Here is a 24,648-nt window from a genome sequence, read left to right on the forward strand (position 1 = left end):
GGAGGGTCCGCTCTGCCGTGCTGCTTGTGGAGGCGGAAGAGCACAGGGACTGGAGGCCCACGGTTCAGGAGTAAGGGAGGGAGACGGAAAGGAACCCCAGGAAGGCACTCCGGGGACGTGGGGTGGGGCAGAGGCGCCCCGTTCCTCCCCTCGCTGTCCATCCCTCCTGTCCAGGACTGCCCTGTGGCCTCGCCCCTCCCAGATCCCCAGGGCTGACCGCAGCCCTGCCAGGGGTCAGTGCAGTGGGGCCTCCTGGCTAAACACAGCTGCATCCCCATCCTGCCATCTTCTGCTGGGGCCGTGGGCCAGTGGCTCAGGTTCTCTAAGACTCGGTGTCCTCCTCCAGGAGATGGGCTCACTGGGGTGGCCGAGAGTGCCATGACCTAGGGTCTAGGAGCAAGCGCCCACTAGGACCCAGATGGGGCTCCAGGCACACAGCAACTTGGTGGCTCCCAAGTGGCCCGAGGGACTGACCGCCCACAGGAGGCCCCTGTCTCCACCGGGCTCTGAGTCTGGACCTCCTCGCTCCATGAGCTGTGGGCAGGAGGGCCTGGAACGGCCCGACCTTTCTCTCCCCACCCAAGGCTGGTCATGGGTTCATCTTTAGGCTAAGGCAACATCTAACTCACCCTTCTTTTCTCCCTCACAGTTACCCTGGGGGTCCGAATGCCCCAGCAGGCATGGGTGTCCCTCCACACACCAGGCCGCCCGCTGACTTCACTCAGCCAGCAGCTGCCGCTGCAGCAGCTGCAGTGGCGGCGGCAGCAGCCACGGCCACGGCCACAGCTACGGCCACAGTGGCAGCCTTGCAAGAAACACAGAATAAGGATATAAACCAGTATGGACCGGTAAGGGCCACACTAGTCCTGGTCCACTCAGCAGACAGCCCCGGGGATCGGAGTCGTGCTGTCCGCGTCTGTGTGCGGGGAGGAGCGGATGGTGTCATGGTGCATTTAGGTTTTCCTAGAAGCACAGGGAGGGGTTATATGTTGAGGTGTGGGTGTGTCAGTGTGAATGAGTGTGGTGGAGGGTGTTTGGGAGCTTGTGTTGGTTTTCCATGTTGCTTGTATATCTCTGTATGGGGAAAGATGTTTCATATTGCAATCTGGCCCCCACTTAACTGAAGAGCAGGCTGTGTCTAAAGCAGCCTCGATGCCATTCTGTCCCCTGGTGTCCTCTGAAGACCAGGGCTCCGCTAGTTGTCTCATCTGTGGATTTTGCCCAGGTCCCAGCTCTGACATTCAGAAGGATGGGATGGGATGTGAGGAGAGGGGGAGCGCTTGTAGAAATGCAGGACGGGTGTGGAGGTTGGGGATTTAAGTTTGGGGACAGCAGGGCAGGTGGGCAGAGACAGGCAGAGCTGAGTCCACCTCAGACTTGATGGATAGAGGGTGTGTATCTATTGGCTGAGAAACAAGGGCGGGGCCAGGGCTTCCAGGAAAGGGGCTCTTGCCTCCATCCTCATCCACCGCCATTCTCCCATGCCCTTCCCCACCCCTGCACCCCCTTTCCCGTTCCCTGCCTGCCTCCCTGGAAATGCTGCCTGTGCATTGGAGTGACTGCGCCCCACCCCTTAACACTCCTCGGGCTGCATCTTTCCTGTGCGGCCTGCAGAGGGCAGCTGTGAGCCCAGGCGGCTGGTGGTCCTTTGGAGTCAGGTCACCAGCTGCAGCCACACAGCAAAGTGCCCCAACTCCCAGTCCTGAACCCCCACTTCCCCCACCCTTCCTTCCCTGCACTTTCAATGCATGTGGCATTTTATTCTTTTTTTTTTTCTTCTTCTCCCGTTGAAGGTCTGTTCCTCTTTCCAGATGGGTCCCACCCAGGCGTATAACAGCCAATTCATGAACCAGCCCGGGCCTCGGGGGCCTGCCTCCATGGGGGGCAGCATGAACCCCGCAAGCATGGCGGCTGGCATGACGCCCTCGGGGATGAGCGGCCCTCCCATGGGCATGAACCAGCCCCGGCCGCCCGGCATCAGCCCCTTTGGCACACACGGGCAGCGGATGCCCCAGCAGACGTACCCGGGCCCCCGGCCCCAGTCCCTTCCCATTCAGAGCATAAAGAGGCCATACCCTGGAGAGGTAAGTGTGGTAGCAGGCAGACGGCGGGCAGGATGGGTGGCGGGGAGGACCTGGGACTTGCAGACACGGTGCTGTGGGCAGTACCTTGAAAAGGGCCTGGATTGACCCTCAGGGAACCCGAACCAAAAGGCAGCGTCTTAGGAGTCAGGTGCTTCTGAGTTTAAGGTCAGCACTGGCATGTCCCATCGAGAAGACTTTGAGCAAGTCACGTCTTCTCCTGGAATCTCCGTTTATTTCTTTCATGACCACCCAGCCCACGTCATGGGGCTTCCTGGAAGTCTTAAATGAGGGGATGTACCTGGAGCTCCTGGCCCTGGGGCTGGCATGAGCAGGCACTCAGCAAGCAGTGACTGCCCTTAGGACTGTCTGCTGTCTTAGTGCAGACAGTAGCTGGGCGACCTAGGGTAAGGCACTAAGATCTCCTTGGGTCCACATTCCTCACACCCACGTGAGGGCATCTCACCCAAGAGTGAGAGAGGAGACAAAGCCCTGTGACGATCTGAAGGCCCTGCACCTCGGAGAAGTGATTGGAAGGCAGGCAGCATGTTCCTAGGGCCCTGCCAGGAGCAAGGCTGCCTATCAGGCTACCCGACCAGCTCATCCACAGGATCGGGGAAAACCAAGGGAGGCAAACCCACGCCTCCTGTCCTCCAGGAGCCAGGACTTCAGCCGGAAGGATGAGGTCTAAGTTGGAAGCCACAAAGGAATGATGCACGATGGGGTGTTTGGAACTCAGCATGAGGTCTGAAGAAGAACTTTCTGGGGGGGGCGTCACAGGGCCTTCAGAGAGCCCTCAGAAAATAGGTTGACAGTGAATGGCCTATGTGGGTACCTAGGTAAAGGTTTAGTTCACCTGCGGAAGACCCAGAGATGCTTCTCGGAAGGCCCACCGTGACTCCTCACCTGGATGGAGCCCATCTCGAGCATCTCCCAGTGTCTGCTTGCACACCTCTTCTCAGCTTGGCTCCACCCCCTGTCAGGACTGTGCCTTCTCCTTGAGCTTAAATGTGGGGTTAGAGCCAAGACCTCGAGTTCCTCAAAGGTCTGTGTGCTTCCCCTCGGCATCCACCTCACCCTTGGGCTATAAGATGGCTTGGCCACTGACGGAGATGCCCTGCTGGGTCCAAGACAGAAGAGGTCAGGGTCAAACAAGGTCAAGCCCAGACCTCCTCCAGGTTGGCACCAGCTCAAAGAGAAGCCAGAGAAGGATGGCAGCCCCTGAGGCCCTGGCTGTCATTGAGGATGGGAGGGGCCCACTCCAAACCTCACTCCAAGCACAGTCCCCACACGAGTTCAGAGCCTTCTCAGCCCTCTCTGTGTTCAAAATCCCAGCATCCCCACTGGCTGGGCTGGGAGTGCATCTGTAGGCCCAGCCTTGGGACTGCTGGCACCCAAGGAGGTGACCACAGAAGAGGCAGCAGAATTGCCAGCATCAGCCTGGTGTCAGCCCTGCTCCTGTGCGTTGCTGGCTCCCCAGCTCTTGCCTGCCACAGCAGGGCACACCAAAGGCTCTCAGTTATCTTGACTACCTTTGTCTTTATCTGCGGTAAACTGCTGATGCTACCCAGCTACCCAGTGCCTGACACTGGGCTGTGGCATCAGGGGCCACAGTCTGCACAGCTTGAGCCTCTCTGGGAAGCTCTAAGTACATACACACTCGTAGAACCTCTCAGGTTGTCGGAACCCTGGGGTGGGGGCTGGCGTCAGTCACCTGGTCCCGCACAGGACTATGCTGGTGGACAGTCCCCAGCCTCCACTTCCTGTCCTGCAGTGATGTGACAGGAATCCCACCGTAACACAGAACAGCTGCTATGTGGCAGTAATATGAGCTGCACCAAGTTCTTCACTGCTGATGCAAACCTGGTTCTCCTCCGTCGCTTACCCTCTGCGCTTCTTTCATGTGTTGAGCAAGTATTCATTGCTGGCCTATTCTCTGCCAGACCCTGGGACACAACCATCTCCTGCACCTCCGAGCCGAGAGGGCAAGAGAGACAGCTAATAGACAAGGGGTTTCAACAGACAGGGAAGCAGCACCCACTCTGCAAGATGTAATGACGTGGGGTGCCCCAGGGTCACCTGATCTTACAAATGAGGCAACTGGAAGGTGGGGAGTGGTTCTCCCAGGACAGTGATCCTGCCCCTCCCAGGGATGGTTACCTTCCCCGAGAGGGGTTGTCTTGTCCCTTCAGCAGCCTGATTCTCCCGACCTCTGCATGGACGACCCAAAACTAACATCAGTGTGTTCTGCTCAGTGTGGGGTAGGGGGATAGAGCCTCCCAGATTCGGGGCTCAGCTTTTCAGATGTGCCTCCTGTGGTCTGTCAGAAACCAAGCACCAGGAGAAATCCAAAGGGGGCTTCGGAATCAAGTGCCCGCCTGATCGTGTGAACAAGAGGCTCTGGAAGTGCCCAGGGGCGTAGGACTTCCAGAAAGACAGCTTCCAGGGGAGGTGGCCCTTGAGAAGAGAGGCCAGCTGTAACGTCCCTGCCTGTCAGGGCAGGAAGGGGCCCCAGGCATCATCTGGTTTAGCTGCTCCTCTTTGCAGGCGGGGTGGACGTTTTGTGGGTGGCAGTCATCAGGGGCAGAGGAGAGGAGAGGAGGCGGCCCCAGCATCGGTGGGCAGCTTGGCTTCCAGACACTGATGACCTTCCCTGCTCCTTCCTCTGCCACCACAGCCTAACTATGGAAACCAGCAATACGGACCAAACAGCCAGTTCCCCACCCAGCCAGGCCAGTACCCTACCCCCAACCCCCCGCGGGCGCTCACCTCTCCCAACTACCCCGGGCAGCGGATGCCCAGCCAGCCGAGCACCGGGCAGTACCCGCCCCCCACGGTCAACATGGGGCAGTATTATAAGGTGAGTCCCGCTGCCCCACGGGCCCCTTCCCTCCTCACCAGCTCAGCTCCCTTCCCCGCCTGTGTCATCCTGGCCCTGGGCACCCCCTGAGGTCACCAGTGGGCCGGCGGAGATTTCTGGACGTGACCGCGTATGCTCTGAGCTGTGCATAATGACAGACTGGCTTTTCTTGGTTCCTGTTCTCACGGGGCTCAGATGATGGTTTTCCTTCTCCTTTTACTATTTATAGTGCATGCAAGATAATAACAATGAAGGAAATATATTTTTTTAAGAAAAAGCACCCGCTCGAATATATTTACGTTTGATATTCTATGCACATGGGCGCCAACAATGTTATACGGTTGTTATTATGGTTGTAATTTTGAACCTGTTTCTTTCACTTGACACAGTGTGTTACTTATTGCTACAGTCCCAGTGGTTGTCACTTTTAATGGCTGCCTAACATCCTACTGAGAACCATACGGCATTTTATCCTTTCTGTTGGACATGTGGGGTTTTTTCTGCGGTTTCACTTTTGAAATAGTACAATAATATTTTCAGGCACGTAACTCTTTCCTTCTTTGGGATTACTATAAAGTACATTCTCAGGAGCGAGGAAGACTCTGGAAATAATTTACACCTATTTGCTCATGAATCATGCCAATGTACATGATCACCCACTACTTGGCTTACGTGGGCTTACTATTTTTACCACAACTTCAACACATTAGGTGTTGGTATTTCTATAAACTCACTAAACTGGTAGCAATGGGCAGAGAGAGGCAAAGCACTGGAGACGGCGGTGACCTGCTCTGCCCCCACCCTGCCCCCCACCCCAGCACTGGGCGGGCCTCGTCACCACCCCCTGTCCTTCTGGAAGATTTTCATTTCGGGAGGGAGAGAGGGTTTCTAGGAGCTTTTCTGCCTTCCATTCACGGCTTTGTTTATCTTGCTTTACCAGCCCGAGCAGTTTAATGGACAAAATAACACCTTCTCTGGAAGCAGCTACAGCAACTACAGCCAAGGGAACGTCAATAGGGTATGTTTCAGTTTCCATCTTGGGAATTATAACCCACATGCACTGTGTTAGAGCGGGCCTCACTGTTTCTGCCCCAGTCTTTCTGGACGTTAGTAGGGCCATCTGCTCCAAGCCACAGAGATGCTTGGAGAATCCACAGTTCAGATGGGTGGGATGGGAATGGCCAGCCCTGGAAAAAAGCAATGTGGGGACTAAGAGACCAAGGGAAGGGGCTCCTGGAGATGCTTCATGCCTGACTCCATCTGGGGACCCCAGTGTGGTGGGATGGGGATGAAGGACATGGCCTACAGTCATGCTGTGGGCAGCAGGAGACCTGGAATTGTTTCCAGCTTTCTTCTTCTCCCCAGACTATATCAGGCAAGTCCTCCATTGCCCTGAGCCCGTGTCCTCATTGGTCAAATGGGCTGGGGACCCTACAGTCTTTCGATGTCGTGACCCAAGGGAAGGGTGGTAATGCCCTTCCCAGACCCACCTGTCTTCCTATGGGGGCAGAGGCCTGAGTGCGGCCAGAGTGGAGGAAGGGGTTTCCCGGGAGGGTCTCTTCCCTTGGGGGAGCAAGGGCTGCAGCCCACGGAGGCTAGGGTGGGTGGGGTCTGTGTCCAGAGCCATGGCCCCTCCTTCCTTATTCTATGAACCCATAACCTATATGTGGTTTCTCTTTCCTTCCAGCCTCCCAGGCCAGTTCCTGTGGCAAACTACCCCCACTCACCTGTTCCAGGGAACCCCACGCCCCCCATGACCCCCGGAAGCAGCATCCCCCCATACCTGTCCCCCAGCCAAGACGTTAAGCCACCCTTCCCGCCTGACATCAAGCCAAATATGAGCGCTCTGCCGCCGCCCCCAGGTGAGCGCCCCTCTCTCTCCTTCACGCCCTTCCGCCCTCTGTCCAGACACCTCCACATGCCCCCGCCTCCCCTTCCCCCAGAGTACACCAGGAGTCAGGGCTCTTGGAAGTCTGACTGCTGGCCTGTGGGGTTGGGCGTGTGAAAAGAGTGGGGGGTGTGAGAGCAGACTTCCTTCCCCCCTGCCTGAGCAGTGGGAGGCTGGGAGGCAAAGTGGCGCTCAGCTGTGGAAAAGGACTGGGAGAAGTCTTCAGGGCTTCCAGGGCAGATGGCAAGTGGGGACAGGAATAGGATACATGGGACGTGGGATGCAGGGATGCTCAGGATGGGGTCCAGTGGACCGGAAGATGCCAGGGGCTGTCTGATGTGCCCTTAGGCACACAGCCCAGCTGCTGTGGCCCTGTTCACACACACGTGCGGGCCATGCAGCCAAGGGTGCGTGTCGTGTGCCACGGCGGCCAGGGTTCACCGGCTCCTCCCCTGTGCAGCCAACCACAATGATGAGCTACGGCTCACGTTCCCCGTGCGGGACGGCGTGGTGCTGGAGCCCTTCCGCCTGGAGCACAACCTGGCTGTCAGCAACCATGTCTTTCACCTGCGGCCCACGGTCCACCAGACGCTGATGTGGAGGTGAGTGTGAGGGTGCGGCACAGCCCACGCCAGGTGGAGGCGGCCCTGAGGCTGACATCTGGGCCCTGGTCTTGCCTGGGAGAGGTGGTAACAGCATCTGTTTGACATCGTCGTCTGTTTGGCACCACTGACTGGGCCCTGCTGTGCGCAAGGCCTTGGGGATGTCATGGGAAACCTGCAGGTGCCTGGGAGACAGACAGCTGCCTTGGCGTAGTGGCCCAAGGGTGGGATCAGCTGTCACTCACCCCGGTCCTGAGCGAGCACTCAAGGACAAATTCCCAGTGGAAATGGTGGCTAGCTGAGACCTAAAGGCTGAGAAGGAAGATAATCCAGCAGGGACTCTAAGCTGGCCCTAGACTGTGGCTCATGTGGCCAGAGCCAGGAATATAGAGAGGTGCAGGAGCAGGGCTGGGTCCTTCCTGAACCAAGCAAGCAGCTGGTCACTGGGCGTGGCTGCTGTTCAAACATCCAGTGCTGGAGTGTGGGGTCTAGAGGCCCCTGCTAGCCCAGGCTCTGTGTTCTGAGCCTCTTATACCTGATCTCGTTTGATCTTATGAGCAGGCATTGCTTGCCCCATTGACAGTGAGGAAACTGAGGCCAGAGAAGTGGTTAGCTTGGGTGAGTCCTCACAGGTAGCAAGAAGCAGAACTGGGAGTTGGGCTCAGACCTCTTAGACGCCAGAACCCATCGGTGTCTCCACCCTCGGTCCCTTCTCGGCCAGGACTCAGCTGCCCGCTGAGCACCTTGAGGGCATGAGATGTGTCTGAGCTGAGCTCCTACCTGCACACACACACACCTGTGCACACACAGCTCTGCACACACAGCTGGCCCATCGCCTTGATCAGGGGGATCAGGCTTCAGAGCAGGCCTGAAACAGCCAGGGGGAGCATAAGGGCGTGGGAGCACAGACGCTCAGGCAGAAGAGATGCCCATGCAGGGGCCCTGCTCACTCACCCCTCCTTACCTGTGAGTACCCTTGCCCACGAGACCTTCTGTGCCCTGCCCACTGGCCCTGCTCACCTTTCATGCATGTGTGGTCCCTGCTGGGTTTGTGGGGATTCTTTCAGGGCCGTGTCCTTGGGGCCCACCATGGAGGGGAATGGGGTGACTGGCCCAAACATGGCCCTGGCCTGGGATGCTTCTTCCACAGGAGCCTAGGACATAATCAGTCTTCCAGCTGGTCTCGTTGAGTTAGTGACTGTCCTTTCTGTCCATCTGTCTCAGGGGGCTGGGAGACAGTGGCCAGAGTTGTGGGAGTCCTGGGGGAACTGGGGTTGTTGGGATGGGTTTTGATAGGTGGGGCCTGGGCAGTGGGAATGTCCAGGGAGAGAGAGGAGGTGGTCAGGGGAGACTTCATGGCTGAGGACGGAGTCCTGGGCCACTTGATGGGGGCTGTGATGAGGTTGAGGTGTGTGGCCCCGCCAGGCATCCTGGAGGCTCCGGGCAGCCCCCTGGCAGAGCTGCCCTGAGCCTCGGCTCCACCTCCAGGTCGGACCTGGAGCTGCAGTTCAAGTGCTACCACCACGAGGACCGGCAGATGAACACCAACTGGCCGGCCTCGGTGCAGGTCAGCGTGAACGCCACACCCCTCACCATCGAGCGCGGGGACAACAAGACGTCCCACAAGCCGTTGCACCTCAAACACGTGTGCCAGCCGGGCCGCAACACCATCCAGATCACTGTCACCGCCTGCTGCTGCGTGAGTGTGTGGGAGCTGGGGGAGCCTCAGCGCCCCGTGGGGTCAGCCATGGCCTGGGGTCCCCCTCCCAACAGCTCCCGGAGTGATCTTTTAGAAGTGCCCCAGAAATGTGCCGCTGTCCTCACGCCCCACCCCCCCGGGACTGTGGGACGAAATTCAGGCCACTGTGCTCTGGCCCAAGGCCTGGCCTTCTCCCCTCTTGCACCACAGCCTCCCCTCCACTTCCTCTTGGAGCTCTTAGATACCACCTGCCCCCATGCCCACCACCTTCTTCCACTGGGGAAGTCCTGTGTCTCCCTCAAAGCTAGGCTCCATTCATGCCTCATTTGCAAGAAATGTTTATATTCTAATCATCTTTTCCCCCTAGACCCAACTCCACCAAGTCTGGAGTTAACTCCCTCCCTTGATCATCCAGCAATGCTAGCTTAGAGCTCTGTATGTGTGTGTGTGTGTATGTGTGTGTCCCCTGACCTGTGACTCACTGCTCTGGGACCACATCTAAGCCATGCTCCTACCCCCCAGGATCAGGGCTTGGCACTTGGGTCTTGCTTGGGAATTTGCAGTTTACCTTCCCCTCACCACCGCCTGCTGGTCTCTCTGGAGGAGAAAAAAGAGCTCTGATCTGGCCCTCATGAGAGTTGGGGCTTTAAGACCACCCAGAGATAGGAGTCACAGGACTAGGAATGCTGTCAGAGTGAGGATCTTATGGGGGCTTGTTGGGGTGGGCAGTTCTGGAAGGCTTCCTGGAGGAGTGAAGACAAGACAACATTCTGTGGCAGGAAGGATGGAGTAGGCATGATGGGGAGCAGCAGGGTGCAAGGGTAGGAAGTGTTTGGCTCCAATCCTGATGCCTTGTGCCTGTGACCACCTTCGGGGGAGGGGGGTGCTATTTGAGCATCAGAGTCAGCTTTGGTGGAGACCCACTGTCCCTGGGGAGTGACCCCTGTCTGGGTCCCCAGCTCACAGGTCCCAAGACACATCCTGGTCCTTTAGGACTCTCCCAGGTCCCAGGGACCCTCTCCTAGCAGGTCATCACTGTGGACGTGGGGCCCTTTCCTGTGTTTAGCCTCTGGGGCACGGTGAGTGGGCATGGGGGCCACATGGCAGGGACCGAGTCTCCGCTTTTTCTTGGCAGTCCCACCTCTTTGTGCTGCAGCTGGTCCACCGGCCCTCTGTGCGCTCCGTGCTGCAAGGCCTCCTCAAGAAGCGGCTCCTGCCCGCGGAGCACTGTATCACGAAAAGTGAGTGGGGGCTCGGGACTGGAACCAGACCCCAGTCTCTCTGCATGCACTGTCCCTCGACCCTGACACCACTGGGCCCTGAGGGTCCCTTGGCACCAGGCCCTCCCCCTTCTCTTCCAGTGCCCCTCCTCTGGGGTTGTGGGGACAATCCGATGAGTACACAGTACTGTTATCACAGGATGTGAGGCAGATTAAACCAAGATGCCATGGTGTAGGTAGTCTGGGCAGGCTCCCTGGAGGTGATCACCTGAAAGGATGGGAGGAACTGGAGAAGAGGGTTCTTCATTGTGGGGTAAGCACAGAAGTCAGTTGCAGACTGGGCTCCTCACCTCAACAGCCCAAGCCCAACTTGAGAGGGAAGACCTTGGCTCAGAGTCCCAGGAGCAGACACTTGGGGTAGGGGGCACCATGCAGGAAGTGCGAAGTATGCTACTACACCCCCTTCAAATGTGCTTCTTTGTATGCTGAGCCCTAGAATCCTGCCAGGCCATTTCCACACTTGGGGAGCTAAGCGCAAAAGTGCCTGTGGGGCTCTCCCACTGACCCAGAAAATCAGTGAAGTGCCAGACTGTTTCTGCAGGTTTTGCAGAAAGTCCTGCCTTCCTATTGAAGGCAGGGCATGAACTGCAGAGACTGGGGGGCTGACGGCATGGCCACCTCCAGGGGCACTTCACACTTGTCACCTGAAGAGTGTCATTCCAGAGTACTGGGCGATCTAGCCAGTATGCCAGGTCTAGCTTTAGCACAGGCCAGGGTGCCCTGCACCTATTTATGAGACCTCCCAGTGTTAGGGGTCGTGGAGAACCAGGGTGTGCTTCAGTCACTTGAGGGAGTGGGGGAAGTACAGGACACTTTTGTCCTGCTTATCCACTTCTGCCTCCACCTTACAGTCAAGCGGAATTTCAGCAGCGTGGCGGCCTCATCGGGCAACACGACCCTCAATGGGGAGGATGGCGTGGAGCAGACAGCCATCAAGGTATCTCTGAAGTGCCCCATCACATTCCGGCGCATCCAACTGCCTGCTCGAGGCCATGATTGCAAGCATGTCCAGGTGAGCAGTCCTGGGAGGAGCCTCCTGGAGTCTGGCTGGGATGGCGATGGGGTAGGCTCAGGGCAGCAGGGCTGTCTCCAACCCTGGAAGGATGCCTGGCCATCAGCAGCTGATTTCACTCACTCATTCCTGCCATCATGTATCCGTCAAGCAACTTCTCTGTGTACCCAGAGCTGGGTCCATCTGGTTTGTGTATCGCCAACGAGCTGTTGAAGTGTCAGGACTTAACTTCTCTGGATTTGAGGAAGTCTTATGAGGTTTTATTGAGCAGTTAGGATGGATGTAAACCTCACTGGTGGGACCTGCTTCTTCCCGATGAACTAAGAGACATGAACAATTCAGAGAATGGACTAGTAACAAGGTTAGAAATAAGAGGATGGAGCCCCCACCCCCAAAATGAAAGTGCTGGGGATTTGGAATTCAGGCTTCATTGGTTATGCACCATCATAGCAATTCATTCTTCCCCTCTAAGCCTCAGTACCTCCTCTGGGCCGTGGGGACAGTTTCCTTGCCCAACTCACAGAACTCTTTGGATATGACAGATAATGACAATTGTCGTGATGTCTACAGATGGGAGAGGTATCCCCTCACTTCTTTTTGTTTCCTCTCTCAGAAGAAGCCAGAAAGAATTATAGAGACCTCTTCTGGAGCCCCAGAGGGCTCCAGAACTGGATTTAGACAGTCCCAGCCCTGGCAGACGTCACAAGCCAGCTGGAAATACTGCCTTTTCGGCCACCATGGCTGGTGTGAACCGGAGAGCAGGGGCACCTCCGCCCGGTTCATCTTGAGGCCTTGCCCTGAGCACGCGCTCAGGAAGTGGCGGCCGGCTGAGTGCCTGGTCACAGTTTGGGTGGCTAAACACAGGCAGCCCTAGTGTGTGAGATGCATTGGGTGGGGGCTACCCTGAGGCCAGGCCAGCCACACCTCAGCCCCCATCCTCTCACGGCAGGCCCCAAGGGCTTCACAGTGGGTCCCCCTCCATCAAAAGCTCCTTCCCTGGGAAAATGGGGGCAGGGGACGTCTGGTTCCTTTATTTGTCTCATACATGCTGATGAACCAGATGGGGCGTGTCCTCCACGCGTGGGCTCGGCCAGTGAGAGGGGCAGGATTGGTGATGGGCGGCCGCAGGGGAACTGGAAGGCTCCTCGGAGGCCGTGGGTAATCTGGTGCGCGGGGCTGGTATGAGGAGGGCTGGGCATAGGGTTGCAGGGACTCAGCGTGGCCCATAGGCTGTATACACAGCAGGAAATAGGCAAGATTATCACCCCGTCCAGCCCCCCACCCCCGGGTCTCTATCACCTGTCTCCCTCCCTGGTGGGACATCTTCATGAGGATCCCGGAGGCAGTTCCGGTTGCATATAAGTGATTTCTGAGGGCCCTGGGCTCACTGTCTTTGTCTCCCGGCTTCTGCAGTGCTTTGACTTGGAGTCATACCTGCAGCTGAACTGCGAGAGAGGGACCTGGAGGTGTCCTGTGTGCAAGTAAGTGACACCTGCCTGGCATAAGCTCAGTTGCCTGGCTGTGGGAGGAGCTCGGGGCCTGTTCTGTGGGGTCCGGCCGCCTCCCACCTGCCCTAAACGCATAGCAGAGGGGCTCAGATTACAGGGGCAGTGCATAGTCCTCTTGTACCGAGCTGTCGCAAGGCTGCCCTCTCCTGTTGGTGCCCCAGTAGTAACCAGCGGCAGGGGCCGAGTCTCTTGGGCACAGTGGGGAGGAGTGGGCTGTGTCTCTACCCCTTAGGGTCCAGCAGCCAAAGTCAAGCCCCACCTCTCTCATTTTCCAGTAAAACCGCTCTGCTGGAGGGCCTGGAGGTGGATCAGTACATGTGGGGCATCCTGAATGCCATCCAACAGTAAGTAGGCCTCTCCACGCGGGAGAAGGGAGTTGGGGGGGCAACAGGAATGCGGGCCCTGTTGGTATGAGGTGAGTATATATACATGGTTGCCCCTGACAATTTTTCCCGCTCTGGGCCAGCAGACCATTTGCCCACATCCCTCACTTCTCTGCAAATTTAAGGGCTTCTCTACCTGGGGGCAAATGAACTTTCCAGAAAGGACCACGCTGTCAGAGCAGGAAGCTGACAGTGCCTGCAGCGGTGGCCATGCCATGAGTGCAGGCTTTGGGGCCAGTTGCACAGCCACTTGATTTTCCTAGCCTCAGTCTCCCCTTCTCTCCAAAGAAGTAAAAGTCCCCGATACCTCTGTTGTAGGCAGAGTGTGATGGGCTCCCTCATCCAGAGGGAGCCTGGATGAGAGCATCACAGTGTCTATTCAAGCTGGAGGCTCTTGTGTCTACAATCTGGTACCCAGGACCCCAGCTCTGCCCCTTGTTTCCCCAGCTCCGAGTTTGAAGAGGTCACCATCGACCCCACATGCAGCTGGCGGCCAGTGCCCATCAAATCGGACCTTCACATTAAAGATGACCCTGATGGCATCCCCTCCAAGAGGTTCAAGACCATGAGTCCCAGCCAGATGATCATGCCCAATGTCATGGAGATGATCGCTGCCCTGGGCCCTGGCCCGTCCCCCTATCCACTCCCACCTCCGCCTGGGAGCACCAACTCCAACGACTACAGCAGCCAAGGTGGGTGACGGCCGATGAGGAGGGAGGGAGAAGCCACGTCAGGGGCCCAGGATTCCTGGGGTGGTGGTTTCAGGTTCAGGGAAGGTGTGGTATGAAGAGGCAGAGGTAACTTGCACCCCTAAAAACAACACCCCACCGCTGGCCTTGGGGTGCAGTGCCATCCTTCCTTCTCCGTCCTACTGCTTGGTTCCATCCAGCCTTGTGGGTTGGTACCCAGTTGGGAGGCATGCATGAGACGCTGCTCCGTGAGCCAGCCTCCTGCATCCCCGTACCCCACCCTGCTTAGCCTCCCCTCCTGACTCCTGGAGCTCCCAGGCCAGCAGCTGCCGATCTCAGGGGCTTCTGAGCCCACTTTGCTTGAGACACTACCACCACCCTGCCCCTGGAATTCTGGCCCTTCCCCAGGCCTCCTGTGTTTCCTTTTGATGTTCTATGTATTGTGCCTGTCCCTGTAACTCTCCCACCCTCTGAGAGATAGAGTCTAGGGGCCTGGAGCACCAGCCTTCAGCCACCAAGGTCACCGTCACTCCCTCACTCTCTCTGCCGCCCAGACCCAGCTGCACTGCACTGCCCTCGGTTCCCAGAGAGTACCCTCCCTGCCCCCCAGAAGTCTGGGGATGTCAGTGCCCCACGGAATCCCTGCCCTTAGGTCCCGGGGCTCCAGATGATCAGATTCCCAGAGAGGTTAGCCTACCTAGCCAGAGTCCCACAGCATACTGAGGGGCCCAGCTTTCCAGCGTGCTGATCCTCTGAGCCCTCACCACCATCACACGGCGGAGGGAGCAGCGGCTTGGGGGCCAGATGGCTGACTTCTCAGGGTGGACTCTCGAATCTAACACGGCTTCTTTGTTTACTGGGCAGATTCTGGCCACCTGCTCTGGGCCTGGTTCGTCCCAGTGTTGAAGGGCAGGCATGTGGTGGCTGTAGGGGAACAGGTCTGGGGGCTAGCTCTGCAGATCCTGCAGAGAGTTCAGATTTGGGCCTCATTCTAGGACCCTCTGCCAACAGGAGTCCCGCCCACCCTGTCCACCTATGCTGGCCCTGCTTGTAGCTGTAGACCAGCAGACACCCGGGGGTGCAAAGGCCCGCAAGGAAAAGGCCACCCTGGGCCCCACCATACAGCCTGGAGGTCTGAGCTGCCAGAGCCGACCCTAGCCTTGCAGGGGTTTGAACCTGGGTTCTTCGTTTCCACACTCTGATTCCCTGGGCAGGGAATTTTCCCTATGGATAACACCCCTCCCCATCTGGTTTTATCCCCAGGAAACAACTACCAAGGCCATGGCAACTTTGACTTCCCCCACGGGAACCCCGGCGGGACGTCCATGAATGACTTCATGCACGGGCCCCCCCAGCTCTCCCACCCCCCGGACATGCCCAACAACATGGCCACCCTCGAGAAGCCCCTCAGTCACCCCATGCAGGAGACTGTGAGTACCTTTTCCTTGCCCATGACCCTCCACCTCCCCAGTGCCCCCAACACTAGTTTAGGGCTGTTTGGAACAGAGGGCTCCCCTGGACTTTCTGATGTTTGCCTGGTTCCCTCCCAGGTAAAGGGGAGGGCGGAGAGTTGAATCTGGGGACTCAGGTGGGAGTGGGGGGCCTAACCGAAGCTGGGTCATGGCCCAACAGCATCCCTGGACTTGGCTGTTTCACCCAGGACATCAGGTTCTCAGATGGGGGAGACTTCAGGCTGTTACCTACACATACATACTGCATACATATGTACATGTGCAGATGCCTGCACACACCCTGCACGCAGGCCCACACACTGCCACACACATGGCACACATCCTACACACGTGCATGCACACACATACACACCGTCCCCCCTTACACACACTCTTACACTGACTTATAGCTCCTTCTAGCCATCTAGAATTTTGTCCCAAACCCAGGCACTTTACTCCCTGAGAGTCTGATCACCTCATTCTGCAAAAAGAAACGTGAGGACATCTACTTATCCCAAGAGGATTCACTTCTCATCCTGTTTCACATATTAACACACACTCTATCACTGAGAAAGCCCCTTTGAGTGAGGTGCCCCGTGCCGTCCAGTGCCTTCTCTTCCCGCGGCCCCAACAGCAGTGTTGGAGGTCTGCCCACCTCCCAGGTTCTCATCTAGGCAGTGCTGGATGATTCCACTTGATCTAGCGGACATTTTCTGAGCCTAACCTCCCGGCTGTGCCTTGTATCAGTAGCAAGCAAGACAGACACAGGCCTCGTGCTCATGGAGCAGAAGTTCTGGTGGTGCCTGGATGGAGGAAACACAGTTGGTGTTTTGGGAAAGCCGAGGCCCAGGAGCTGAAGACTGAGGCCTCGATTATTCTTTGTGTCTCTCATCTTAGCCAAGGGGCAGTCACGGAAGGCCTGGCAATAGGTCCTGGGTCACAGCTGCCAGAGAGAAGGGGCCAGGGAGTCTCGTCAACACCCAGCGGTGGGGTTGGGCCTGCACCCGAAGGCATCTCTCCAAGCTCTCCCTTCTCCATGGCGTAGCCTCGAAGGAAGGGGCCTCTGGATTGTACTATGTTCCCCACACTTGACATGCAATTGGTTCTGCCGCTGGGCCAGGGGATTGTTCTATACACCAGAGCCACTAATCTCAGCAGGACCGACTCTTAACCAGAAGGACTCTGAGTAAGGGGCACTGTAGCAACTTGCCCGCAGGAACCCAGAATGCCATATCAGAAATAGCTGCTTTCACAGGCCTTCGGCCATGTTTTTGTAAGTTGCTTTTTGCCCTGTGGGGCTTCTGATTTCTGGGAGCCTTTCTCCTGGCCCCCTTCCCTGGCCCTGCTCCCCAGGATCTCAGCATTGCATGCCCAGTAGTCACCCAGATCTCCCCCTGACCCCATATTCACATGGCACCTTCTGAGTCCTCACAATTCCCAACACTCGGACATGGCAGTGGGGGCAGTGTTTCCTTCCCCTATCCAAGACGACTCTCTCCTGCCTTGTCAGCTCTGCTGCCTGGGGTCTTTGCAGAGGCACCTAAGCCTGTGAGTTGACTTCACAGCCCCCCAGGATGCTTCTCAAATATGCACCATCCTCGCCCGTTTCTGGGCTTCGGTTAGATGGTGACTAGACCCAGAAGTACAGATGCACAAGACGGTGGGGTGCAGTCACAGGTCGACCAACCCCCCACACCTGTCCAACCAGTGCAGCCTCACCCGGCTGAGCACGAGGCCAGGAAGGATTCCCAGTGCACAGTGGGAGGGCCCCAAGCAGGCACTCATTCACCCAAGGGCTCTCCTGCGCCAAGTGGGAGGTTGACAGGTGTGTCGGCAGCCCCAGAGAGCACCCACCCCTCCAGGCCCTGAGATAACTCCAGCAAGATGTCAGGGCCAAGGAGGGCAGCTGTGTCAGCAGATCCAGGGGACTATCTGTCTGGGGCTGGGCTGCTTCAGGTGTGTGGAGCGCCCTCTGGCTCCCCGCTTCCCAGAGTGGTCACTGTGGAGCACTGCAGGCGTGGGGAGGAGTCACAGGCTGGCCTCACACTGACAGCCGTGGTGGCCGTCCCTCCAGCCCCTCCTGGGCCTTCTTACTTCATTTGCATCCCACACATGTTCCCCCAGAGTCACCAACCTGAAGGTCATGTGGACATCGCCTGTTCTCAGGGCTCCAGGCTGTAGGGGCAGTGCTTGGAGGGGGCCACCTGAACTGTGGGCAGAGGCCGGCCCACAGCAGGGCCTGGGAAGCAACTTTTAGGAGAAACAGGAAGAGGAACTGGGTTCTCTGGAGATTAGGACGGTGTGGCTGCTGTTTGCAAACCCACGAAGGAAGTGTCAATGTTTCTGTGTGGCCCAGAAGACGGGGCGGGGAGGAGGGTACCAAAAGACCACAGAGACATGTGGCCGCCTGGCTGCCCATTCCAAGTGAGCAGCCTGGCCCGTCAGAGAGCTCCCTCTGCTAGCAAAGTGTGAGGGGCGTTGGGACTGGGGCTGGGGTGGGGGTCACTTGGGGAATGCCGGAAATTGGGCCAGGACCTGGACTCAGCCTTTCACTCTGAGATCTGAGCTCTGAAGACAGGACTGCTTGAGGCAGCAAACAGACCAACAGGGGAAGTTCAACTCTCACTCACTTACTCACGTGTCCCCTGCCCACCCACAGCCCCGGTGCACATGGGGTGGGGCGTGGGCCCTTAGGCTGTCTATGAGAGAAGCATGCCCATGGATGCCCAGTGGGTGACCAGCAGGCAGGGTTAGGAAGCCCCAGGTTTGCTCCTTTGCCATGGACTCAATTACGTCCTACCTGGGGCAGCAGGCAGAGCTCGCACTGAAGCCCTGGCTGCCACCGGAGTCTGTGTGCCCAGCGCCACCCCCAGCCCAGGGCCCATGTGGGGGCGCAGACCCCCGCCCTGAGCTGCACGCCTGCCCCATGCTGTCGTCCGTGTCTGCTCTCCGCCAGCCCAGCTCGGGCCTGCACCACGCCGCCAGCAGCGCTCCTGCCCACCTCCCTGCCCCCTGGAAACATGCCCATTTCGCTTCTCCATCCTGCCCTTGCTGTTGTTCATTGTGCTGGTGTCCGGGCCAGGGAGGCAGAGAGGCTCCCAGGGGCCTGCCTGGACCCCGAGATCTCAGTGTCTCCGCTCATCAGAGCCCTTGGCCGCCTCCCTCCCAGCCCCACGTGGCCTCAGCCTCCCTGATGGGCGGTTTCGGGGGGAGGATTTTTGTTTGTTTGTTTCTCTGCAGAGAGAGGAAAAAAAAAAAGCATCCAGCTTTGTAGAGGGGTGGCTTTGTTTTGGGGGTTTGTTATTTTCCTGGTTTGGTTTGGTTTTCATTTCTCCAGGCGTCTCGTCGCTGTACCTCGTCACCTCACCTCTCTTTTTCCTGCTCTCTCCTCCTCCACAGATGCCACACGCTGGCAGTTCTGACCAGCCCCATCCCTCCATACAACAAGGTTTGCACGTCCCACACCCCAGCAGCCAGTCAGGGCCTCCATTACATCACAGTGGGGCTCCTCCTCCTCCTTCCCAGCCTCCCCGGCAACCGCCACAGGCCGCTCCCGGCAACCATCCACACAGCGACCTGACCTTTAACCCCTCCTCAGCCTTAGAGGGTCAGGCCGGAGCGCAGGGAGCATCTGACATGCCGGAGCCTTCGCTGGATGTAAGTTGGGGTCACCACGTGCCTTGGCCTGGGGCTAGGCCTGGCGCCGGGACCTGTCCGAGAGCAGGGGCGGGTGTTGAGGGCCTGAGGCCCGGGGTGGAGGAGGTATAGCTGTGAGGAGGGGTGGGCGGCCGGAGGGTGGGCCCCACCAACCTGCCTTCCCTGGCTCCAGGACCAGGGAACCCCACAGCGGGCCAGCCCCCTCCGAGGGTCCCGCGTCCCCTCCCCCTCTCTGCTGGCCCTGCCCCCCCCCACCGCCCACAGTCCCCCAGGCCGGCCCTGCCCCGCCTCGCCCAGGCCCCCATAGAGTCCCTCTGGGCTGGTCCTGGAGGCAGTCCGAGAGGGTCCCCACCCGTCCCCGCCTTCCCCTTCCCCCACATCGGCTTGCCATCTCTGCGTCTGCCACACTTTCTGGCCCCGAGGCCGGGGAGGGGCTGGAGGGACAGGGTCCGTCTGTCTGTGTCGCTGGTGTCTGTCTGTCTGTCTGCAGTTTCTAGTCTGTGTGTGGTCCATGCCCTGTGCTTCTGCTCACTCCATCGCTCACCGTGAGAGGCCCCTGTGTGGGGTGCCAGAGAGTTGGCCTCGGGTCACACTGGGGATGGTGGTGACTGAGGTGGAAGTGGGCAGCTGAGACTTAGGGATCACCGCCCCCCGCCCCCAACGTTGAGAACTGAGTGGTCTGGAAGGTGGGGCAGGGGGACACTGGGTGCTGGGTGCTGGGTAGCTGGGCAGGGACGCCAGGGAGAGGGACACAGCACTTACCCCTCCCACCCCTCATCCCTAGACTCTAGATTCCCAGACAGGAGGCCCGCCCTCTCCTCCATCACTCCTTTCCCTCCCGCCCCAGCCCCAGCAGATGTCACCCTTGGTCTCTGTAGTGAATGGGGCTCACTCGGCTTTTTGGCCATCTTGAGTTCTTATCTGACTGTCCTCCCCAGACCAGGCCAGGGCAGGTGCTTTTAGATTGATGAGGGTCCCCCATGAGATCAGAAGATTCCAAGGACCTCACAGGAGAGGGTAGGGTTGGTCTCCCAGCCAGCCACGGGCTCAGCAAGGAGCCAGGAGTTCTTGGGTGAGGTGTGGGGTGGTGGGATCCAAACAGACCACCCAGCCTTGCATGCAAAGCCACTTGGTTTTTGCTGAGAGGCCCAAGTGACCCCCAGTTGCTTGTGGCAAGTCTAAGGAATACTCTTCATTGAGAAGCCTTCCCAGCTGGTGGACTGCGGGCCCCACTGTCCAGACGGTGTGCTCTGGACCAGCATGGTGGCCTGGGTGTATCTGGGGACCACCAGCACTTAGTTTCCCCTGTTTGGGCCAGGACCCCAGGAGACAGGTCAAGGGCAAGCAAACAGGCCTGGGGATGCCCTGCCTTCTTCGCCCTGGGCTGGCCCAGCCCTCGGCCGACACCTCAACTGGACTTCTGTACTTCTCTTCCAGCTCCTTCCAGAACTCACAAACCCTGACGAGCTCCTCTCGTACCTGGATCCCCCCGACTTGCCGAGCAATAGTAATGATGACCTCCTGTCTCTCTTTGAGAACAACTGAAGCCCACCCCTGCATCGGGGCCACCCCTCCCCACTCGGCCTCCTTCCCCGCCCGCCCCCAACACTTCCCCGCTGGGAGCCCGAGCCCTCGGACCGCCCCTTCTGCGGCCTTCAGAGCCGAGGGGCAGGAGGGTGCGCTGTGAAGGCGGTGCAGGTCTGGAGCCCACGCCCAGAGCAGGCCCTGAAGATGACCCTCGCGATGGGGCAGCAGCCCAGGGAGGGGGCGCACGCTGATGGCGGCTTCCAGATGACCCTCCAGTGCCCCCCCAGATTCTTCCAGTTTCTAAACTGTAACCCAGCTTCCCTGCTTCCTGGCCCAGAGCCACCTCCAAGTGACTGTGAACCTGAGAGAGAGCCCCCCAGACCCCGGCGGCCCCGAGCCTTGGAGGAGCAGCGGCAGCTGGCGGCAGTGAGAACGGCCTGCCCACCACTACCACCACCGCCCCCCACAGAAAAGCACAAACCTCTGGGCAAGAGAACTCCTCAGGGGCCAAGGTTATCGCTTTGACCCTAGACCTCTAAGCCAGGATACCCTATGAACAGTCTCAGAAAGCAGAGAAAAAAGACAAGATTCTGTGTTTGGGAGAGGGTGAGCCTTTCACCCTCTTGCTCGGGGATGGGTGGAAAAGCGAGTCAGGGCCTCTCAAAGCCAGGATGGCCCTGGAACCACTGACTCAGGCCAGGGCCCAGCCTTGGGGGGACGGGGCTACAGAGAAAGAACCCAGCTGAAATTATTGTGCCCTTAGTTGGAGGGAGGGAGGGCCACCAGTCAAAGTTGGAGTCCAGTAGAATCAGCAACTTACAGTTTTGCTCCAAGCCTCTCCTTGTTTTTAAACGACCGCAACAAAGCTATGAAGTCACTTGGAGAAGAGGAACGTTGGACTTGGACAGCAAGCAAACCATTTCTCCCTGTGTGTTCTGTTTCCTTCCTCTGCTCCCCCTCCCCCACCTCTCTGAGACTGCTGCGTGGGACGCCCACGTCCCTGTGTCCCAGGGCCCCTGTGTCCACCCGGACAGCAAGGCGGGTGGTGGAAAGGCAGGGGATGCAAGGGTTCAGCAGCAGGACCCCCGGGCATCGCTCGCTCTCCGGCTCCTCTGTCTGTCTGGTCTGTGCTCCAGGCTGCCCCGGGCTGTAGCCCAGTCCAGCGCTGCGTGTGCCAGGATCAAGCATCGCATGGTGTTTCTGTGGCTGTCTCAGCCCCAGCTCTCGGCCGCCAGCCTCTCCCTCGCTTCGTGTCCCCCTGCTCTTGCAAGCTCACCCCACACTCCTGCCCCAGCAGAAGCAGCCTCTGGTTTTCCCTCTGTGCTTTGTTCCATCCAGCCAACCGCTCGCTCAGAGTGCCCCGGGTAGCTTACTGTGCGTCCATTTTGTTCCAGGCTCCCCTGTGCTCCCCGAGCCACATGGCCTGTGATGCTGGGCGGTTGGGTCGCTTGGATCGCTTGGATCTCCTCTGTAAATTTGTCGTGCCCCTCCCCTGCTGCTGCCCGGGGCCTTCACTTGCTCCCCCGCCCACTGTCTATGTTCTCAGCCTCTGTCTCCCTCTCTGTTGGCCGGGGGACACCCAGCACTCCTCTGGATTTGACCGGAATGTTGGCCGCAGCTGTTGACTTCCGGTCACCGAACCAGACAGCCCTGCACAAAGTTTTCTGTAGGAAAGCTGCCGTCGTCCCTCCCCCACCCCTTTTCCTTTGTCCCGTTGTTGAGGTTTTTTCAAACAGCGTGGTGTTCCGTATGCAAATCAATTATTTTAAGAATTGCTTTTGTAAATATCTTTGTGAATATTTTAGTATTGTCTTTGATAATATTCAACATTTTCATGACCTGGTTATAGCCTTTGCTGGTGTTTTTAAAATACCTTGACTCAACGACAAAGACCGAGTCCCTTTTTTTAAAAAAAAAAACAACAAAAACAAAAAAGCAACCAGGGCCATTTGTACAGATGAAGGGACGAAAAGCATGGGTGGCTGTACCGTGAGTTAGACGAAGACCAGGCTACCCGCTGTTGGGAGCCATTCCCAGTTGGCTGGTGGGGACACATGACACCAGGTGGCATGTGGCCATCTCCGACCAGTGACCCTTAGCCCCAGCTGTGTCAGGCCATCTGGGGATGCCCCACCCCAGACAGACCTATAGATGCCTGCCTTAGAATTTCCCGCTTCCTGCCTTGCAAGACTGTCTCAAAAAGGCCTGGGTGTGTTCTGGTTGTTATCAGGGTGTCCCCACTCTGCTCACCAACCTACCCACAGCTTTCTAGCACAGAGGGTCGATCTACTGCCCACAACCCAGGCTCCGGGCACCTCCCTCATCCGTCTCTTGAGTAAGCCGTGGGCTCAGCACCCTGAGGTGGATTTCCTGGGTCCCCTCTCAAGCAAGCCTCCACCAGCAAGTTCAGCAAAGAGCTTTCCAGACCTGCGGTGCCTGCAGCCTGCGCTCTGGGCACATACTCTTCCGGAGCGATTTTTGAGGCGGGTTGGTGGGGTGGGGGCAGGTGGGTGGGCATCAAGGCGTTCGGGGCTGAAACGAGCCCTAGTTGGTGACACATTCAGGTGACAACGGCTTCCCCAAGCAAGGGCGGTTCTGAACTCTGGGGAGATGCTTCCCTGACCCTTTCAGATGACTACTTGGAGCCATACGTAACCTCAGCAAAAACGATGCCTCAGCAAGCCACTTCTCCACGACAAGCATCCACCCAGGCCACGGGCACGTTGCTGCCTCCACTCCACGGGATGGACAGGGCGCCAGCAGGCAGGCGGGAAGGCCCAAGTACAAGCAATCACCCCATCTTCTTGGTTTGAAGCTTTACCCATGGATCATGTTCCTGTAGCCATTTTTATTTTTTAAGGAACTAATACTTTCTCCCTAATGGAAGCTCTGAACCCCCAGAGAGCTCCACGTCTGCCTCACCCAGCCAGACAGGGCGACGTGGGCAGCAGCCACTCAAGGGACATGTGTACATATGTAAATGAGAAATAGAGACATGTTAACAGACGCATTCATTTCCCTTGGAATGTGTATTGTTTTTATTTTACGGAACAAGGCAACACAAAAAGGCTTGGAACTCCATCTTAATGTGGAAAAAAAACTAGATCCTGTCTGTTAGCGTCTGTGAGGTCTCTCTCCGCATCCGTCTCATCATGTAATATACTCTGACTCTGTGTGGAAAGGAATTTTTTTGTTCCGTTTTTGTTTTTATTTTACCTACATGTACTATTTAGCTTCAGTGTACTAGTCCTGCCACCTGTGTATTTTTAGGGTGCTATGGAAATAATGAAAAGAAACGGGGATTTCAGAAGAAAATTGTAACCAAATTCATACTTTGTATAATTTTTGATATCATGATCGCAGGTGATTGACACACACACATGAACACACACCCACCATGCAGCCTGAAGTAACCCCACAGCGACCGTCATCGTCTTTGTACATCTCTGTACAATGCAATCATTTCATACTTTAAACTGGTCAGAAAACTAATTGTGATTTCTAGTCTTGCAAAACTGTATGTAGTTAGATGATGTGACAGCCTCTAATATTTATCTAATAAATATGTATTCAGATGAAACCTGTATATTAGGTGTTCATGTGGTTATTTTGTATTTAAAGATCAAATTATTTGACTATTGCTAGACATTTCTATACTCTGTTGTAACACTGAGGTATCTCATTTGCCCATGTTAATTTTTTTTTTTTCTAAATAAATGGACAAAAACGAAGGTTTGGCGAACTAGCGATTTTGTGAATGTTAAGGAGTGGTTTGGGTGTTTGCTGGTTTTGCTTTATCAACCGCCACCCCTGCCCTATCACCCTGCAAAACAAAACAAACAAAAACTACGCAGTCAGGTGTTAAGTCGGAGGAGCCCCTGACACAGGGGTCCCTGCAGAGAACCTGGAACCTCGCCCAGATTTATGTGCATAGCCCAGTGGTCTCACCTCCAGGTCTCCAGCAGCCCCTGGTTCTGGTGGAGGGATGGCCTGGCCAGCAGGAAGGGGACC

The 24,648-nt window shown here is 57.4% G+C and overlaps 1 protein-coding gene across 3 annotated transcripts in view; it reads left to right on the top strand.

Moving 5' to 3' along the window:
- Positions 1-24,223, top strand: part of ZMIZ1 (zinc finger MIZ-type containing 1) — a 150,110-nt gene extending 125,887 nt beyond the window's left edge. The window contains exons 8-22 of one of the 3 annotated variants that reach the window (XM_065922707.1): positions 650-848; positions 1,794-2,084; positions 4,759-4,941; positions 5,882-5,959; positions 6,629-6,803; positions 7,290-7,431; positions 8,920-9,130; positions 10,266-10,371; positions 11,262-11,422; positions 12,836-12,903; positions 13,206-13,274; positions 13,761-14,005; positions 15,266-15,432; positions 18,853-19,110; positions 20,548-24,223. In XM_065922707.1, coding sequence (XP_065778779.1) covers positions 650-848; positions 1,794-2,084; positions 4,759-4,941; positions 5,882-5,959; positions 6,629-6,803; positions 7,290-7,431; positions 8,920-9,130; positions 10,266-10,371; positions 11,262-11,422; positions 12,836-12,903; positions 13,206-13,274; positions 13,761-14,005; positions 15,266-15,432; positions 18,853-19,110; positions 20,548-20,655 — 2,461 coding nt within the window. In that variant the 3' untranslated portion in view covers positions 20,656-24,223. The remainder of the gene's footprint in view (positions 1-649; positions 849-1,793; positions 2,085-4,758; positions 4,942-5,881; positions 5,960-6,628; positions 6,804-7,289; positions 7,432-8,919; positions 9,131-10,265; positions 10,372-11,261; positions 11,423-12,835; positions 12,904-13,205; positions 13,275-13,760; positions 14,006-15,265; positions 15,433-18,852; positions 19,111-20,547) is intronic. The other 2 variants (XM_065922708.1, XM_065922709.1) reach the window with 2 other exon arrangements.
- The last annotated feature ends 425 nt before the right edge of the window (positions 24,224-24,648 follow it).

This window comes from Muntiacus reevesi, chromosome 2 (assembly GCF_963930625.1).
Source record: "Muntiacus reevesi chromosome 2, mMunRee1.1, whole genome shotgun sequence".
Lineage (NCBI taxonomy): Eukaryota > Metazoa > Chordata > Mammalia > Artiodactyla > Cervidae > Muntiacus > Muntiacus reevesi.